At 38.5% G+C, this 19,511-nt stretch overlaps 2 protein-coding genes across 3 annotated transcripts in view; one reads left to right on the top strand and one right to left on the bottom strand.

Moving 5' to 3' along the window:
- The window catches only part of CRTAP (cartilage associated protein), a 37,313-nt gene extending 23,312 nt beyond the window's left edge, over positions 1-14,001 (top strand). The window contains exons 7-8 of one of the 2 annotated variants that reach the window (XR_007355050.2): positions 5,700-12,854; positions 12,919-14,001. Coding sequence is in view for 1 of the 2 variants with exons in the window: in XM_048838956.2 (XP_048694913.1) it covers positions 5,700-5,759 (60 nt within the window). In the remaining variant the exon portion in view is untranslated. Of the gene's footprint in view, positions 1-5,699 lie in introns of both variants that reach the window. The other variant, XM_048838956.2, reaches the window with a different exon arrangement.
- The window catches only part of SUSD5 (sushi domain containing 5), a 77,300-nt gene continuing 71,778 nt past the window's right edge, over positions 13,990-19,511 (bottom strand). The window contains exon 5 of the mRNA XM_048838959.2: positions 13,990-18,047. Coding sequence (XP_048694916.1) covers positions 16,774-18,047 — 1,274 coding nt within the window. The 3' untranslated portion in view covers positions 13,990-16,773. The remainder of the gene's footprint in view (positions 18,048-19,511) is intronic.

Here is a 19,511-nt window from a genome sequence, read left to right as displayed (position 1 = left end):
TTATCAATAATAATGCAGAAAAGGCAGAAGTGTTCAATAAATATTTTTCTATTTGGGAAAAAAATAGATGATGCAGTTTATGACTGATGATAGTAACACTCTTTCCATTCAGAAAGATGTTGAACAGCAACCAATAAACTTAGACATTTTAAAATCAGCAGGTTCATATAACTTGCATCCAAGAGTTTTAAAAGAGCTGACTGAGGAGCTCCCTGGATCATTAATGTTGATTTTCAATAAGTCTTGGACATTGGGGAAGATCCAGAAGACTGGAAAAACGCTAATGTTGTGCCAGTATTTTAAAAAGGGTAGACCCTGGTAATTATGGGCGTGTCAGTCTGACATTGATCCTGGGCAGGAAAATGGAGCAGCTGTTATGGGAATCGATTAATTAAGAATTAAAGAAGGGTAATATAATTAATGTCCATCAATATGGGTTTATGGAAAATGCATCTTGTCAAACTAATTTGAAATCTGAGATTGCAAGTTTGGTTGATAAAGGCAAGTGTTGATTTAATGTCCTTAGACTTCGGTAAGGCATTTGACTTCGTATCGCACAATATTTTGATTAAAAAACCTAGAACAGTATAAAATTAACGTGACATACAGTACATGGATTAAAAGAAGGTTGATAGTTTTCAAAATGTAATTATAAACAGGAAATCGTCATCAAACAGGTGCATTTCTAGTGGGGTCCAGTATGGATCAGCCCTACACTATTCAACATTTTTATCAATGTCCAGAAGAAAACATAAAAATAATCACAGATAAAGTTTGTCAGGTGACCCAAAAACTGGGGGAGTGGTAAATAACATAGAGGACAGGTCACTGATTCAAGGGATATGGATCTCTTGAGAAGCTGGGCAGAAGCAAATGGTGTTTTGATGTCACTAAATGTAAATGTATACATTTGGGAACAAAGGATGTAGGTCATACTACAGGATAGGGGACTCCTGGGAAGCTGGACTCTGAAAAAGATTTGAGGGTCATGGTGGATAATCAGCTGAACATGTGATGCTATGGCCAAAAGGGCTAATGCAACCCCAGGATGCATAAACAGGGGAATCTCGAATAGGAGTAGGTAGGTTATTTTACCCCTCTGTATTTGGCACTGGTTAAACCGCTGCTGAAATACTGTGTACAGTTCTGGTGCCCACAGTTCAAGAGGGACATTGATAAATTGGAGAGGTTTCAGAGAAGAGCCAGAAGAATGATTGAAGGATTATAAAACATGCCTTATAGTGATAGACTCGAGGAGCTCAATCTATTTATCTTAAAGAAAAAGTTAAGGGGCGACTTGATCACAGATCCCATGTACCAACAGTTGAAGTAGATAAATTCAGACTGGAAATAATGGGTACATTTTTAACAGTAAAGGTAATTAACCATTGGAACAACTTATCAAGGGTCATGGTGGATTCTTCATCACTGGCAATTTTAAAATCAAGATTGGATGTTTTTCTAAAAGATCTGCTCTAGGAACTTACTTTGGGAAGTTCTGTTGCTTGTGCTGATGATCAAAATGGTCCCTTCTGCCCCTGACATCTATGAATCCAAAAACAGTGAATGACCTTTTTCTGGTTGCATTTGGGTTCTGTAGGAGGTGGTCAGGCCAATCTTTGTTGGCAGGTGCAGTAGGACCTTAGTTTAAACTCTTAGTGGGCATTACATTTTGGGTAAAAACCAGCACCATCAAGGGCCATGTGATCTCTGAAGATCACTGCAAAGATGTCTTCCTCCGCTATCCCCAAATAAATGAATACATCCTCATTGTACAATATGGGCCATCATTCCCTTCCTTCCATGGTTGACTGGGAAACCCTTCAGTTTTTTCCCTTACAGATTTTGAGGAACCGACAGGGGGCCAAGGCCATCTACATGAAGTCCATTTGCTTTTGCATTGGTTCTGGCCTCTACTGGTTTACCCCTTATGTCCTTGGCTACCAGGAGCTCTCCCTGGTCACTGCTGCTTCTGAGATCCCCAGAAGAGATCATATGGAAAAGATAAAACAGCATTTCTGCTTGTCAAGGGGAGGGTTATGTTTTCTTCCAACCCCTCCAGTCACCACTTCTCCACCTACACAGATTCTAGGACAGAGGCTGCAAGGTCTAGAGAAAGGGAGATGGTGCGGTACAGGTGACTGAATCCACCTTCCATGCCAGGAGGAGTTGATTTGCATGTGGGGAGTCCCCTCTGTGCACAGGTCTCTGGGAGGATCCAGGCCAAAGAGTTTGTTTGCAAACAGTCTGTTTTTAAAGAAAATAGCTGGTCAGGACAGATGCAAGGCCTCTGGTGCTCCATGTCTTGCCCACCTGATTAAGGATGGCTGGGATGGGAGTGAGGAAGTCCTAAAAAAAAGAGAACTTGGAAACAAGCAGGCTGGGAAAATTCAAAAACTTCACCCGGTATTGACAGGACAGTTTATTCTATACAAACATTGTAAAGTAGAAGACAACATTTAAATAGGGATATGTTACAGGAAAAATCGTTATATTAAAAATTGAGCTGGGGGAACGAATCTTCCTTTTGCGCTTGTCCATCTGTTTCATCTGCAAGTGTCTTATGACATGGACCACATCTCTGTGAAGTGTACTGGACCAAGCTTGCTGTCTTTATAGTGAGCTATAAGCCACCAACCCCCTACTGTAACCTTGGAAGAAAACCACTTCATCAGTCCTTGAGTGAATGATTCCCAGCCAAAGGGATTAATAGGGTGTAGGCCTCTTCCTAGATGGACTGTGCTCTTTCTCTCAAATCGTTTAGCTCTTTATTTAGATTCTGCAGTGCTCTCCTGTCCAAAACAAAGCACGTCTTAAATCCTAGTAGTAAAGCAAGTGCAAACATGTTGTTTTGTTTAACAATATAATGCAATAGTTAGAGGCCTGAATATGCACTAATAATTTTTGCATATGTCACTACAAGAAATACTGCCTCATTCATGTTACTTTTTTAATGCTTTTCCACAAGGAAATGAAAACCTCTGTTTCAAATATTTTATGTACTTGGAGTGACAGAAAATATTAACACCAACTTGCTACAAAGTACTTTCTTTTCTTTAAAAAAGATTACTTATTATATATTGTTATTGAGTTTTCCACAGTAAAGATACAAATACATTATGTAGTGTTGTCATTCCTAAAGATTTGGGCCTTAACTTCTCTGTGCCTCAGTTTCCATATTGAGGATGATAATGCTCACGCCATAAGGGTGTTGTGGGGCTTTATTCATTCACATTTATAAAGTATCTTGAGGTCCACAAATGGTAGGCTCTACAGAAGTGCAAATTATTATTTTTAACAAAGAATAACTAGTTCCTTGCTATGCAGAGATGTTTTTAATGCCCTTTTCCATAACTCCAAACTGCTTGCCTACAGAAAGACAAATAGAGAATATAAAAGAACTGGCAATGTTTGTTTCTTGCACCTTTATTGACTTGGATACTTATGTTTCAAGTGAGCGAAATGCAAAATAAACTCATCCTTCAGAAGCTGCTGAAATCACTTCACAGTTTGCTTGAACGCCAACACAGCTGTAAGAAGGAACTGTGAATTTGGGAATAGGAGCAGCAGTTATTCCAGCTAGCTGTCATCCCACTTTTGGAGGTTTTTTTGTCCTTAGTAATTCACACTTCTGAAGAACTTGATATTTTTTTAATCCTGGCCACAGTGACTATTGCATTAAAAATAAACAGAGCCTCTTTCTGCTTTAAATTCCTTTCACTGACCACAGAGGATATAATGCCCTTTTCCCATCTGTACAGAAGATTGCAGCAATATCCAGGCTGAGAAACAAACTTGGGTGTGCTGTGTGCCCAATGCATAAATTCCCAGACAGAAACTTGGTTAAAATCTAGTTAAGGTTTTAAACTATTATTTTGTAGTACCATAATTTAGCATGACACTTCACAGAGAGAAGGAAAAACAGTCCCTGCCCCAAACAGTTTAAAGTTTACATCTGACAAACTAGAAAATGAACATAGTGAACAAAGAATGGGAATACAAAAAAGAGAGAGGAGAATTCAAATAAATGTGTTGAAAACAAATCTTATAAATTCTGATTTTTAAAAACTGAGAACGAGGCACAGCCGGTCAGAATTTTTTCCAGTTCATTGTTTTTCTGTTGGAAAATGTCATTAATCAAAACCATGTTCCACAGGAATGTGTAAATTTCAACAAAATTTCATTTTTGGGGGAGAAGGTGGAAATTGAAACTAAATGTTTCAACCTGATCAGAACAAAGTGTTCAGATTTTTCATTTCAAAACAACATTTTGTTTAGAAAGTTATTTTATTTTTTTATTTTGTATTTAAAATTTTAAATAAGTCAAAATTAAAATGTTTTGATTGTCCCAAAATTATGTTTTTATTTATTTATTGGAAATTTCATTTTATGGGAAATTTCAACTTTTTCATTCTGATTCGGAATATTTTTTTCTAAAAATAAGTTGGAATTTCACACCTAACAGAAATTCCAATATTGGACCAGCTCTAGCAGGTAGGTAAAAAGAAGAGTAGGTCGTGCAGGAACAAAGGTCAGTGGTGGAAAACAAGGCAAGAGAGGTGGGGAGGAGGAGCAGCATATGAGAATCCTTGATGCGTCCGTCCAAATTTAATGGATATTTTAATGCATCCTTAAAGAACATTCTGCTGCATTTTTAATCTGAGTTTCCTAAGGGTGTGTCTGCACTGCTGCTGGGAGGATGCTTTCCAGTGCACGTAGAGACAGACAGACTAGCTCCACTCAAGGTAGTGCACTAAAAATAGCAGTCCATCAGCAGCTTGGAGTAGACACCTGAGTAGAAACCCACCTGGACCCCTTGAGTACCCACTCAGGCAGCTAGTCCAAACTGCCACCCATGCTACACTGCCTTCACTGCTATTTTTAGTATGCTAGTGTGAGCAGAGCTAGTGCCTGACTGTCAGCCTGTGCTGGGAAGCACCCTCTCAGCAGCTGTGTAGACGTATCCCAGGTGTGTTTAACTACAGAAAACTATTTATGAAAACTTGCTGTGAACTGTAATATTTTCTTCTGATAAGGTCTATATTTTGCTGTAATTATAGACCAAGTGTAAAAACAACATATGTTAAATGAAAAACAAGACGGCACAGTATTCTAATCAATGATTTAGCGCGGAGGGGTTTGTAACCTTTCTGAACCCAAGTGGTCTGGTTGGCAGAGCTTCTAATTCCACTAGGCTTTTGAAATTTGTTACCTCTGCTAAGATCTGAGGTATTTTCCTAAAGTCCAAAGATTGATATAACTGTAAAATTAACTACCCATCTTTCCAAAAACTATTAAGCACATGCCTAACTTTAGTCATGCAAGTAGTTCTGTTGAAGTCAGTGGAATTACTCATATTTAAAATTAAGTTTATGCTTAAGTATTTTGCTCAATCAGGACCTTAATGAGTAAACTAATCTGGATCTGTCAGTGGACTACTCAGGGTCCTGAGTTTGTAAAATCTGGCACATAACTATGGAGTCATTACTGCAGCCATGTGCTCTACGCTTAAATAGGCTATCTCATTACTTTTGAAGGCTCTTTGCACTATCTTAAGCAAATGAAAGGTACTATATAAAATCAGTCTGTTCTTGACAATTTCTGCTACAATCTAATTCTAGGATAAGATGTAAAGCCTTTTCCATCCATTCCACTGTAAGTAATTAACATGTGTCCTGCTATCTTTTAATCTCTCTTAGGGTGAAGTTGTGGAATTCCTTGATGAACTCCTTGAAGTGGATGAAAACAGTGAATCCTGATGAACAAAAACAAGGCATAGTTTTTAAAAAATAAAGACCCACTGTTGTGCCTTCATATCATCATTTGTAGCTCAGGTTAGAGATACCTCAAATCTGTATCTTTAACCTCAGTCAAATGTCATGAGTCTTTCCTGTGAGATCACTGCTACACTGCACTGATCTTTTCATGAGTGTGGTTTTTCATTGTATGCTCTCAAAGTTGAGCCATATGTGGTATAATCTTGTGTTTGATTTCTTTAAAATGGTACTTTAAAAAAAGAGAGCTATTCAGATGCTCTCACCTGTCACTGAGCCTCCTTCAGTCTGCTCAGCTAAATTGTAATAGCTTGGCTAAATTCTGAAGAGGTTTTGCCAGAATATGGACCAAGCAATTGAATAGGGCATACCAACTCTCCAGATTTTCTGAGGCATGTAATGGTATTTTGTATATGGCTTTCCCCATGATGAGTAACAAACTTACACTAAATTTCAGTGAATCAGAAGATGCTAATGCATCAAACAGACTACTCCATAATTTAGATTGTAAACTTTTTGGGCAAAGACTCTCCTTTTGTTCTGTTTGTACAATCCCTAGTAGAGTGGGGTCTTGGTCCATACCTAGCGTTCCCAGGCAATATGATAATAATAAAAAAATAACTGAAATGTGCTTTGTTTAACTGACTTAGCTAGTTAGAGAGACAAGGTGGGTGAGGTAGTATTTTTTTTATTTTAATAAAATATATTACCTCACCCACCTTGTCTGTAATATCCTGGGACTGACTGGGCTACAACTACACTGACTTAACTAATGGCCTTTTAAAAACTGCTCTGAGAAGTTCCTTCTGTCAGCAGTTTTGATCTGTCTTGAAAATTGCACTAGGTTCGATGGTATGAAGCAGGAGATCAGTCAGAATTAATGCAATAAGTAGTTAAATTTCTCTTTCTCAATTTTTGCTCCTTTAGGGCCCAATCCTGCATACCTCTGCTCTCACAAGTAGTCCTTGTCCATGTGAGTAGTTTCACTGAATTAAAATGGTTCTTCTTGTGTGAGTAAGAGCTAATCAGGTAAAAAAATATGGTTTTTGTATTCTCTCATCTAGATAAGGGTTTTCATGCTCTTTAGTTTGATTGGCAATGTGCATATTTTCATACCCAAAAGGAAGTAGAGATAAAGGTATCTATTTGAAGAACCATTTATCTTTATTAAGAGCAAACTTGAGATGTAATCATAATCTCTGTACCCATTGTTGATGGTAGATGGGATGTGATCATGAAGAATACATCTATACCAACTTTTGACCATAGGTGTGACGACTATTTGGGAAACTGAACTCCTATCTTTTTCACTAGTGTATTTTCCTTGTTATGTATATGATCCTGCCCTATAAATAAATATTTTGAAGACCATGAAAAATATTGTATTTAAAGATAATAGGTGAAATCCTGGCCCCATTGAAGTCAATGGCAAAAGTCCTATTGACTTCAGTGAAGCCAGGATATCAGGTCTTTCTTTAAGGGCTAGAACCTGCAAGTGCTTGAGATCTACTCACTTCAATGGGAGGCATGGGCATTCAGCCCCTTTTATGGCTGAGCCCTAACTCAGCTATGGAGTTCCAGTATGTGCTGGTAAATTTGGAGAAGCATGGTCAGTAAAAATAACTTGAACCCTGCTATTTAGCTGAACAGTCATTACTGCACATTTACCAGCTATACGCTAGCTCCAAGCTGTATCAGGAATAAAAAAGGAAATCCACAGGTGAGGAATCATTTTAGATTGTCCTGCAATCCCTAGTCATAAAAAAAACAAAAACAAAAAAACCAAACCCTTAAAATATAACCAAAGATGTATAGGGTCAGATTCTGTCTGCTGTTTCTCTTGCTTTTCTACAAGCACATTTAGTTTGCTGCAATCTGGGGAGTGAATCCTCATACTAATCTGCTGCAGGTTAATTGTTGTTTGGACCCTGCTGACCTGTATTAACAGTTAGTTAATGCACTTTGATATAGTCTCATTTCAAAGAGGACTCAATCAAAGTTGATCAGCAGGGTCCACATGAACAGTTAGTTCACAGCAGGCTGGTGAAGTAGATTCATACCCCAGTTTGTTGCTGAATGTTCTTTTAAGCAATCCCTTATTCCCAATTTAATCCACTGAAGTCAATGGACCAAGTTCTCTTTTGTGTTACACAGTTGTATATCCAGCGTAATAGCCCCATTAATTTCAGTGCAGCTACCCTTGTAAAGAGAGCAGAATTTGGCCCACTCTTTGCCTGGGTGCTTTAGCATATGTGGAATGTTTCAGATTTCCATACACTTCTTCTTGTGCTTCACAATGTTAGGGTTTATTTATTGTATGTTTATGCATGAATTTAACTCTGCTTTTAAAATATGTAGCAGCTTATTATAAGCTAGTTTTCATTCCACACTAAAATATACCCCTCATGGTATATGAGTGCCTGTACCCTACTGGGATATTTTATCTCCTAGAAAATTTATGTATGCTTAGTACAAGATCTTGAGGAGAGGCTGCTACTCTGGAGTTATCTCATATCCCCTGACTCTCAAAGATGTATGGAAGGAGAGTTTCCAATCTCTCCTATTAGAAACTTGACATCCAAGGTTAAAGTCATCTGCCCAAATACCTTCTCCTCAGTGAGATTCTCAGCCTCTCCTTCAGAAATCACATGTGAGTCATATGGGGCTGTTCTGGGATAGATACTTCCATGCATGTTGTCTTGTTCTTGTTAATTATGTTTTCAGTTCTTCTCTCCCTCTTGTTGTTGTCTTTTCGTAAACCTACATTGTGAGGTCAGTGGAGCATGAACTGTCTTCCTGTTACTTGTTTGTATGATGCCTGGCACAGTGAGCCTTAATCTTTGAGTGGAGCCTCTAGGTGCTACTGTAATACAAAAATAAATAAATAATAAAGTGCCTTAAAGACCTCTTCAGGAATGGATGCCCACAATTTGACTTATTGGGACTGATTTTTCCAATTTTATTTGCATCTAAGTGATCATTTTGGTCTCTTTCCCTTTAGCTTTCCCCACAATTTATTTGTTTATGATGTACATCTTTAGTTCTATCTATGAGTAGGGCTACGATTATGTCACGGAATCCGTGACTTCCAGAGACCTCTGTGGCATTTTCTGCCCCGGGGCTAGACTGCTGTCGGCAGGCAACAGCTCTCTCTCTCTCAGAGGCCCCCAGCAGCTCCCACTTGCTGCGGGAGGCTGGGCTTGCCGCAGCTGCCCAGCTACAGCAGGAGGCAGGAGCTCCCATGCAGCTGCCCACTCATGGCGGGCAGCAGGGAACCCTGCAGCAGCCCAGCCACAGTGGGGGACTCCTCCACAGCAGCCCAGCCGCGCAGGTGGGGATTAGACCCTCCTCCCTCCCCATTTTGTCCTTAATACTTTTAGTAAAAATCACAGGTCACGGGCAATAAACAACAATTCATGGAAGCTTGTGACCTGTCCCTGATTTTTACTAAAAATATCCATGACAAAATCTGAGCCTTATCTATGAGTGTTGTTCTATACTGTAAACTAGGTATGTAAAAATGCATGTACCCTTCTAAAATGGCAGTGATCTGTTTTCATTTCGTTCATGTGCATTTTTATGACTTTAGTAATTTCCACTACATATGGTCTCAAGCCAGTTCAATTTTAACAAGTACAGGGAGTTCTCAAGCTCCAGCTCTTTTCTAATGAGAAATAGCTGCTCTTCCAGTCCTTTAGTACTTAATGCAGCTTTTTTCAGCATTCTCATGTTCTTTCAAGTGATTTTTCCTCTGCTTCTATTGGTAAATGCCAACACTGTGTTACTGCAATAAATCTGTGCATTTCTTCTTGGGGTCAGGAGGTGGGCAGGGCAGTGCCCCCTCCCTCCACTCCTGCTCTCAACAAAAAAAAAAAAAAATTCCTGCAAGTGCCTTTGTCCTAGCAGCTTCTGCCTAGTTGGTGAGATTTTGGTGTTTTATCTTCATTTTCTTTTAATATTTATTCAAGGCTTATTTTATGCTCCATTCCTTCTCTTGGACTGCATCTCATTCAAGCTACTGTGTACATGTGGGAGTTTTGACAGAAGTGTGTTCCATACCACTTTAACATGTGGCATTGGTGCACATAGCCATCTTGCACCTCATCTTACCACCCATATGTGGGCATAACTCAACTGACCTCTGTGGTGGTCTTGCCTGTGTCAGAACTGTAGTATCAAGCCTTTTATAATTGCTTGCTTTTTCTAATAACCCAGCAAGATATTTGGATGATTGCTCTTAGTCTCTCTGAGCCGCCTCCTGCTGCCCACAAGCAGTTATGTAATAGCCTGTTGCGGATTACACAAATAATAATGTAGTCAGCATTTACTGGTGAACGCTGAATGAAACTGATCCCAGAGGGTATGGTTAGCACCAGGCTTTCTGCCCCACTTAAGCTCTATGTTAAGATCTTATGTTGGACAGAGGGCTTTGCACAGGCCTTTTGCAGGATAGTGAGTTTCCTGGAAGTTTTAGCTCAAATTGGGTCACAGACTTTGGCTTTCACAGTCTAGTTCCCAATGGGTATTTGTCCACATGTCTAAACTATCAGACAGTTGGGTATAGTGACAATCTCTATTAATCTGTAGACTGTGAATCAGGACTGGACTATTAGCAGTATTGCAAGTTGGGAGTGAGTTTATTTGGCAGAGCTGTAATGAGTATTCTAGCATGGACTCTTTCTAGCTACTACAGTGCCTCACTTGCTTCTAAGTAACTTACTTTCATAAGCTTCAACATTCATTCAAATAAAATAGATAATAGTGGTGGTGGTTTCTTGTATTGTTCAAACATTAGAGTAGTTATGTTCTGAAAAGCTACTATACAGTGGCATAATGGATTTCATATTTACTGTGTCTCAATGATTTCTGTATTAAATATGTTCAGTTTAGAAGGAAAAAACCTTTTTCTAACTGTCAGTTCCTGCAAATTCAACCTGGAATCTGAAAGTTAAGCTGGGTTCTTTCTCTCACACTGCCAGCAATAAAGATTCTGCCATGAAACCTTAATTAATAATTCTGTTGGGCAATTCAGAGGCAAAACAGAATCCAGTTCTCTCCCTTTCTCTCTCCCCCTGAGCTGTATTGCTTTGCAATGCTACCAAGACTAAAAAATTAATTAATAATTAAAGCAGATGTGATTCTGAATATCTCTGGGGAAATACTTCTGACTAAGAGAGTGCCATTTTTACATACATGTTTTACAGAATAGACCCACACTCATAGATATAACTAAAGATGTGCCTCACAAACAAACTATTCCTTTATTCCGTCTAAAACCATATTAGAACATTCTGCTTTAAATGGCTTACCCCATTGCTGTAACTAACCTCCATTGCATATCCCTGCATTCAAGAAAGTTAATATTGGTGGATATTGACAGCAAAGGCGAACACAGGAAATCTGTCCCTTTAAAGGGGTTACATTAAAAAGTGATTTTTAATAACCTGCACTTCTTACAGCTCTAAATACTGAGTTGCAAACAGACAAAGATGTGTTGGACTGTAAATGTACTCATGTTTATGATGGCTGCAATTGAGGGTAAACAGTTGCCTGCATATGCCAGCTACTATGGAAATATGTTTTTTAAGTTCTAATGTGGGCTGTAAACCAAAACTACTTCAGTTCAGAAAAAAATTCAATACTTAAACTGTGGAGAGAAGTAGCTGATGCCAGAGAAAACATACTCATTTAATAATGTTTGAACATAGAGCTGTGATGCAGTTTGCAGCAGGGCAGTGAGAAAAACCCACAACTAATCCTTCATTGCTGCTGTCTGAACTTTTGGTTGTCTGCCATCCTTTAAACAGCGACTTCTTTTTTCTGGTGACTCAATGCGTGAATGACCTAGTGTGGAGAGTTTAAGCTACATACAAAAAGAGATGTTAGTAAGAAATAGCCAAAAGTTTTGTAAATCAGACTACACACACCAGCAGATCGGATTTTTGTATCTTAACTCCTCTTCAGTGCCTACAGAAAAATGTAATAAATGGAGACTTCTTTTTAAAGGAGATATTAAATTGCTTAGACTCTCCTCCCCCTCTCCTCTCTAAAAGCGTTTGGTGATATATGGAAACAAAATTCTGTTGAGTTCTTGGTTTTTAAAGCTTATAAATGCTAACCTTTGGGTAGAAGTTTCTTTGATTATTTTTGACCTCCTCCCTACCCCCTTTAATATAGCTTTTGGATTGGTGTGTTTAAATGGCATTAAGTGATGAATATGATTAATTTTTACATTTGGAAAGCCATGGAATTTTTACTTATTTTAAAATAATGGGATTATGGGAGTCAGAGCTGTAACTGCATATAACTGTTAACTACTGTTTTAAAATTGGCTTTGTTCCTATGTGTCAGTCTCTCTACCATTTATCTGCAAAAAGTGTTGGGACATTTATTTGCAGTCTGGAGCATAATCCTGTAAAATGACGAGTCATATATTTGCCTCATCAGTTTTTGTCTTAACTATTTTAACATGATCTTCCATTGATAGCACCATGTTGTTTCTTAGCATTACAAATTAGTGAATATGTAAATCCAGGTCTATACAGTTTAAAAACTGATGCAGTTTATCAATCCATCATCCCTAGCAAGAAGCCCATAAAAATCTCTCTGTAGATATGGGTACATATTGGGGGATTCCTACTACTCCATGCAGCTGTGCAATGAGGTAAATAATGTGTTGTGACATGGTCAGTAAATGTTAAGACAACTACAGAGAGAGAGTCCAGAGATCGGGGTTTTTTTATATGTTTGTTTAGGGGAGGAGAGAGCATGACCCTTTCTACTAAAGAGACTGATCCCACAAACCTTACCAGAACTAGGGTTTGCTCCTGTGAGGAACCTCATTAATTTCAGTGGAACACCTCAAAGTATTAACCTCTCTTCCTGGTGGTAAATATTTTCAGGATAGCTTGCCTCTACTGTTTGGGAGTTGTTTTTTATAGAATGGAGGACAAGAAATAGATCTCAGAGGCTATGTCTACACTGCAAAGAAAAGCCTGTAGCTCTTGAGTCTCAGAGCCCAGGTCAATTTACTCGTCTTCACGGAGCTTGGTCTGCGGGGTTAAAAATAGCAGGGTAGATGTTCCAACTCGGGCTGGAGCCCAGGCTCTGAGACCCTCCCCCCTCACCAGGTTTCAGAGCCCAGGCTCCAGCCCAAGTGGGAACGTCTGCACTTAACCCTGAGCCCCGATGAATTGACCCAAGCTCTGAGACTTGTTGCTGCAGGTTTTTCTTTGCAGTGTGGACATACCCTTATAGAGTCTAAAGATAAGGGAGGGCGGGAGATTGATTTATAGGCCATCTATTCAGTTTCCCTCCCAGTTTCCCTTGTGTAAATCTTCTAGTGTTTTGTCCAATCTAGTTTTAAAATGTCAAATTGTAGAGCTTCCTTTAAGGAAAACACTACAGCGATGGTCACATAAGAAGACAGACTGCTCTGCCAGCTACCAGATATCACTGTCATTGTTTTTCCTGATATTCCACCTCAATTTTCCCTGTCTTAATTTCAGCCCATTGCTGCTAGTTATACACTTTTACTATGCTAAGTAATTTCTCCCCTCACTTTTGCCTTTTCATCCTTCCAGTATTTGTATTTATTATGCTCTCCACACCCTGCCTTAGTTGATCAGCCAAGCTACACATGAGAGGAAAGTTTGATTTCCTCTTCTCCTCCCCTTCCCCTACTCCCCGCCCCCCATTATTTTGGTCAGTATCTCTCTGGTAATTAAGTACCCACAAGTGCAAACAGCATTCTAGTTCAGGATGTAAATTTCAGGAGGAAAAGCCATTCTGCTGAATAGAATTGGGCTGATGACCTGGACTTAACACTTTTTGACTAATTCTAATATCAAAATATCTGCTCCAAGAAATCCTTGATAGATAGACCAGTATTTCCTCTACAAACAAATTTGTTTAGTCAGTTATTTGAACAACACCACACACTGCCATCCTTCTCCTCCCTGCCTTTGTAGATACCTCAGAGTACTATGTTAATGTACATTTTGTTCCTTTTCATGAATAACAAGCATCTGAGAGTCTCACAAGAGCCCCATGCAGTTTGTGTTTGTAACTTTATTTGTGTATGATTTTTACATCATGTACGTTTCCTGACACTAACAGTATTGACTTTGTTTACTTAGCTTGTTGAGCTGTACTTCATTCAAATAACACTATGCAAAACTGTAACACTGATTTGGTAATTTAAGATTAAAAAAAGTTTAAAAATTTATGTTTTTTGCATTTATTTTGCAGTATATTTCCACACAGATAACACAGTATGTTTTAGTTGAGTTAACAGACTCCATAAAGTTACTTAGTGCTAAATCCATTGTTTAAAAAAAGTTACCTCATAAAAATATTTTACAACTGTAATCCTAGTTTATTTCATATTCTAGAACACATTAAAATCATGCAGTATAACAGGAAACACACTATTTACACAGTTTCTGTTCTTGCTGTCTATATCCAGGCAACAATACTCAACTCCTCTTGCTCTCTATAAAGTCATATTCTTTCACAAAATGTGTAGCTATATTTTTAAAATCCTGTTTTTAATTTTTGTTACCAGTATATAGGGGTTGAGTTACCCAAGATGGGGCCAAAATTACTCAGAATATACACCACTGTAACTGAAGACAGAATTTGGTCCTATATGATCTCCACTGATTAATCTTTCAATATTTCACCTTTTTCCCCCTTCATGCTTTGATCTATTTAATGACTTGAGTATTTTGGCTGAGACTGCACTGTAAGGAGTAGAAGACAAGCTCATTTCTTACCTGCAGATTATTCATAGTTACAAGTACTACTTTTGTCATTAGGACAAGTAAGAACAAACAGTAAGATTTTTTTCATTCCTAAATAAGCAAAATTATTCCAGGGATGATAGAAACCATATTCTATCTCTCTCACTCCCATATTTATTCTTAACAATTCTAAATAGGATGTTCTGTTGGAAGAGCCTCCATGTTTGCAATAACTGAAACAACATTGAATCTAAAAGGCAAGAGTTTTCATTGTAACAATTAGGCAAGATCTTTCTTGCCTAGGTTTGTTTTTATACTTCAAACCAAATAAGCAGTTTTTATGAACGTATGTATCTCCCACTGTTCCACATAATCTCTTTGACCACTTTCTACTCCCCTTCAGTTCATCAGAGAATAAAAGCATAAGAATGGCCATACTGGGTCAGACCAGTGGTCCGTCTAGCCCAGCATCCTGTCTTCTGTCAGTGGCCAGTGCTGGATACTTCAGAGGGAATGAACAGAACAGGGCAATTATTGAATTGTCCAGTGCTAGCTACCGGCAGTCAGGGGTTTAGGGACACCTAAAGCACAGGGTTGCCTCCCTGACCATCTTGGCTAATAGCCACTGATGGACCTTTTCTCCATGAACTTATCTCATTCTTTGTTGAACAGTTATTCTTTTGGTCTCCACAATATCACCTAGCAATGAGTTCCATAGGTTGACTGTGCATTGTGCAAAGAAGTACTCTGCTGTCTCGTAATTTCATTGGGAGATCCCTGGTTTTCGTGTTAGGTAAAGGGGGTAAATAACACTTACTTTCTCCACACCGTTCAGGATTTTATAGACCTCTAACATCTCCCACCTTACTCCTCTCTTTTCTAAGATGACTAGTCCTCGTCTTTTTAATCTCTCCTCATCTGGAAGCTGTTCCATACTCCTAATAATTTTTGTTGCCCTTCTCCATGCTTTTTCCAATTGTAATATTTTTTTTGAGATGGGATGCCCAGAACTGCACACAGTATTCTAGGTATTGGAGTACCATAGATTTATATCATGACATTATTTTTCTGTCTTATTATCTATCCCTTTCCTAATGGTACCTAATATTGTTAGGTTTTTTGACTGCTGCTGCACATTGAACAGAAGTTTTTCAGAGGACCATCCATGATGACCCCAAGATCTTTTTTTTTTTTACCATATTTGAATATACAAGTGTACTTCAGTCATCCCACAGAATAATGTGGCAAATATATTCTACATAACGTTTTTAATTCATACGTTATAGACTGTGTATTTAAATTCAACATCTGGATCAGTTGGTCTTAAAGCACTATTACTCAGAAGAACAAATTACTTTTGATGTATTTTCCTGCCAAGGGCTTTATTCCTGTCTGACTCCTTGATGAGTAAGGGGCTACTCATAGCACCTGAAAGGAGGAGTGCACTGACTATCACAGTGCTTACTTATTTTAAAGGAAGAATGGAGTTTTCTAGTATTTGTATTATCTCAATTCCAGTGAGAAAGCATTACTTCCACAAAAAAAGATTAATATAAAAAAAGGCACTTCTTTCCTAAGGTTAAAACAACACCCGCCAACCCCAAAGTATCCTAATGTCCTACATGTTTGGTTAATGTGCTTCAAGAAAATTTCACAACATTGAAGAAAAGTACCTTAGTGATCATCTCTCCAAATGCAATATCACCCATTACATTAACATACTGTACCAAATATTTTTCCTCACATGATATGCCATGTAATCATTGGTTTTGGTCTACCCTGACAAATTTGGTTAGTTCTAAAAGAAATAACAAATGCCAACATATGTGGAAGCTCAAAGAGAGACTTTTGCCCCCCATCTCTTTTGTTTCATTGAGAGTAAAGCAGAAAGGTCTGACCAGTCCCGCCATTGGCTTGTAACCAGACAATGTCATAGACAAAGAATTTGCTTTTATTAATTAATATGAGCAAAATGTAAATGTTGAATGATCTCCAGTTGCGCTACCAAACACATTCTTTTTTGCTGAGATCTCCAAAAAGACCCTTGTGGTAAAAATGTACAGTTTCTTTAACACTGAAATGTCAAGATATATTAAGTTGTTATTTCAAACAGCTGAACTTCCTTCTGTCCCACACAGGTTTCTTTGTTTGTTTGTTTTTTGCCCCCTGTTTCCTGCACTGATGGATTTTAGTGTCCACCATTCATGTGACTTTTTTTCTTGCTTTGTAGTGTCTGCCCAAAAACAGGTAGCAGGTTAGACTTTCTGCATTTCAATCTGTTGGTGGTGATGGGGATGTCTAGCCTGACCTTTTCCATTCAATTTATATACAGAACTCTTCTGTTGCCGTTTTTTGAAACACCACACTGCCAGGATACATGCAAACAGTAATAAACATAGAACAATCACAGTGATAGCTATCATGGGACCTTTACTTGGGCTAGGACAATCCTCTCCTACACAAGGTTCAGAAGTGGGGAGAAGTTTTTCTCCTGTGCCATAAATGAGATTTTCTTGCTCAAGTAATTCATTAGACAATGAGTCAGAAAAGACATCCCGAGTTGGTGTAGTGGTTGCTGCTTGTGTTGGGTATGCTGTTGTTTTTTCTGCCTCTGGATATGGAATGTGGTCAATGGGACTGACTGTTGTAGAGGTTTTCAATGTAGCAGTTTTCAAGGTGGGGTAGTCATGCTGTGTAGTTGTTGTAGTAGACTCCTGAGTCACAAATCCCAAAGATGTAGTTGGGTGATACCTGATCACATCCTCAGAGCCCTTGCTAGCACTCACGTTCTCGGGAGCACTTGTTGGTGTTAGTACTAACGGTACTTCTTTGATCCCATAATCACGTATCCTTTTTGGGGCTGCCATGATCTGTGTTAAGTCCTTGTCTGGAGCTGGATTACTGTTGCCTGCTTTTCTAACTTCAACATGATTTGGTTGATCAGTTGTAAGGATAATGTCATCTTCTGTTCCCATCGATCCATCAACCTTATCCTCCTCTTCGTCATCCTCCACTGCTTCCTGAGTTACAGGGTAACCATCTAACCAGGATTCATCAGTATTGGTGACTGTATCTTTCATTGCCTTTGTATCATTGTTCACAAGAACAGGTCCAATGGGGAAATCCTTGCTGTCATAAATCATTTTGTTGCCAGGTTCATTATAGATGGTTTTCACTACAATGTGGTTGTTGCCATCAGAAAATTGTGTTTTAGTGGCATCGTTTGTGTCTTTGTCAGATTCAGGCTCATTGAAAGACTCTGCAGGGAACCAAAACAAGTGTTTTTGGCTCAGCAGTGACACAGGTGATTCAGTTGATGCCTTGCTTCCTTTCTCAGTAGAATCTATATCCTGAGTAACATCTTTGCTGCTTCCAACTCTTTCTGCCTCTGTATCTTTAGGGTGGGAAAACTCCTGCTCTTGTTCCTCCACCCCTTCCTCTTCGCCATGCTCTTCCTCATGCTCAGCCACAGGCATCGATCTGTCATCGGGAAAATTATCTTCATAGTCAATGTGTGCCTCAGTTTCATCTGAAAAAGTTTTTTAAAAAAGTTTAATTTGGTAGAAAAAACACTGGGCTCCTGGAATGAGGACTTGTTGTTATGCTTTGAATTAAGTGTTGTGCAGTGGTGTCCTTTAAAACATGGCTTACCATATTTTACATGTAGTTCTGCCTTTCCTTGAAATATAAGTGATCACCACAACTCTGATATATTATAGCAAGTTATATACAGTGTGGATAAAGTTGCTACAATTTTAACTTTAAATTTACTGACTTTCCAACACTCTTAAAAAAACACACACAATTTATTATGCCCCCAGTTAAAGTTGCATACATGTTTCCACTCTAAAGAGCCTTTTCAGTTGCTTATAATTTTATCAGGTGTTCACCTTTTGGACTGTTTTCCAACTCTGCTCCCTGAGGGCAACATTTTTAAAAATTTGAGCAAAACAGTTCAGCCATTTTCAAGCAGAGGGGAAAATGGGAGGAAAAGAGACTGTTCTGCTTTTGTTTCAAAAGTTTCAAATTTTTAAAAATAGTCCTAAATATTTACAGGAAAATATTCCCTGGGACACATGCCTTCCAGTGGTCTGGTGAAAATTAATTTTTATTTGCCCAATTTATGAAGGTTTAAATATATGTGTGTGTATAATGTCGTCTATTATGCACAATTTTTATCATTTTTTTTAATGACGTCCCAGTGTTCCACTGACACTGTGCTTGTGCATATGTGAATTGGTAGGAATTTCTCATCCATATGTGATCTGGAAATTGACTGATGTATACATGCAAAGAGGTAAAGTTAAGGTTTACAGGCATTTCCTGATCCCTGAGTGTTTTACTTTGAAGCCTTACACTGCCAACATTGATATTTCAATTAAATGTTCTCTTAGTGTTGGGATTTAATATTACCAACCATAATACCTCTTTAAAGCTTTTTTCTGGGAACTATATTCCATTGTCAGAAACTGCTTCCCAATGATTAGCACTGCCAAATTTATAAAAGTCAAACCTGATGCTGTTTTTATACCAAATATCAACAAGACAAAGGGATGGTGTTGAAATCCTGGGCCTGTTGAAGTCAATCGGAGTTTTGCCATTGACTTCTAAAGGGCCAGGATTTAACTCTGAATCTCTAATGCTAGACCACCGTATGCAACAAAAAGTATATAACTGCTGATTGTATAAAAACAGCTTGCTCCTATCAAGGTATCCTTCAAGGAAAGACTAAAACAATTTCTAGAATACATTGCTAAAAATCTACTTTTGAAGAGGTGTAGTATTTGATGTATTTGACCTGAAGGGTCAAACTAAGTCTTGACTATTGAAGTCAATGGGAGTGTGCCTCAAAAAGGACTATCAGATTAGGCCCTATAAACACAGAGGAATGATATTGCCACTGAAATACAGTCAGCTCTTTAGTGGAAGGGTAGCAGCCCTGGGGCCCTTTGCATTCTGCACAATAACAGAGTAGGGGAAATTCTGGCTAGGG

This window comes from Caretta caretta, chromosome 2 (genome assembly GCF_965140235.1).
Source record: "Caretta caretta isolate rCarCar2 chromosome 2, rCarCar1.hap1, whole genome shotgun sequence".
NCBI lineage: Eukaryota > Metazoa > Chordata > Testudines > Cheloniidae > Caretta > Caretta caretta.
Note: the sequence above shows the minus strand (reverse complement) of the source record. Positions and strands in the feature narration are given on the sequence as shown.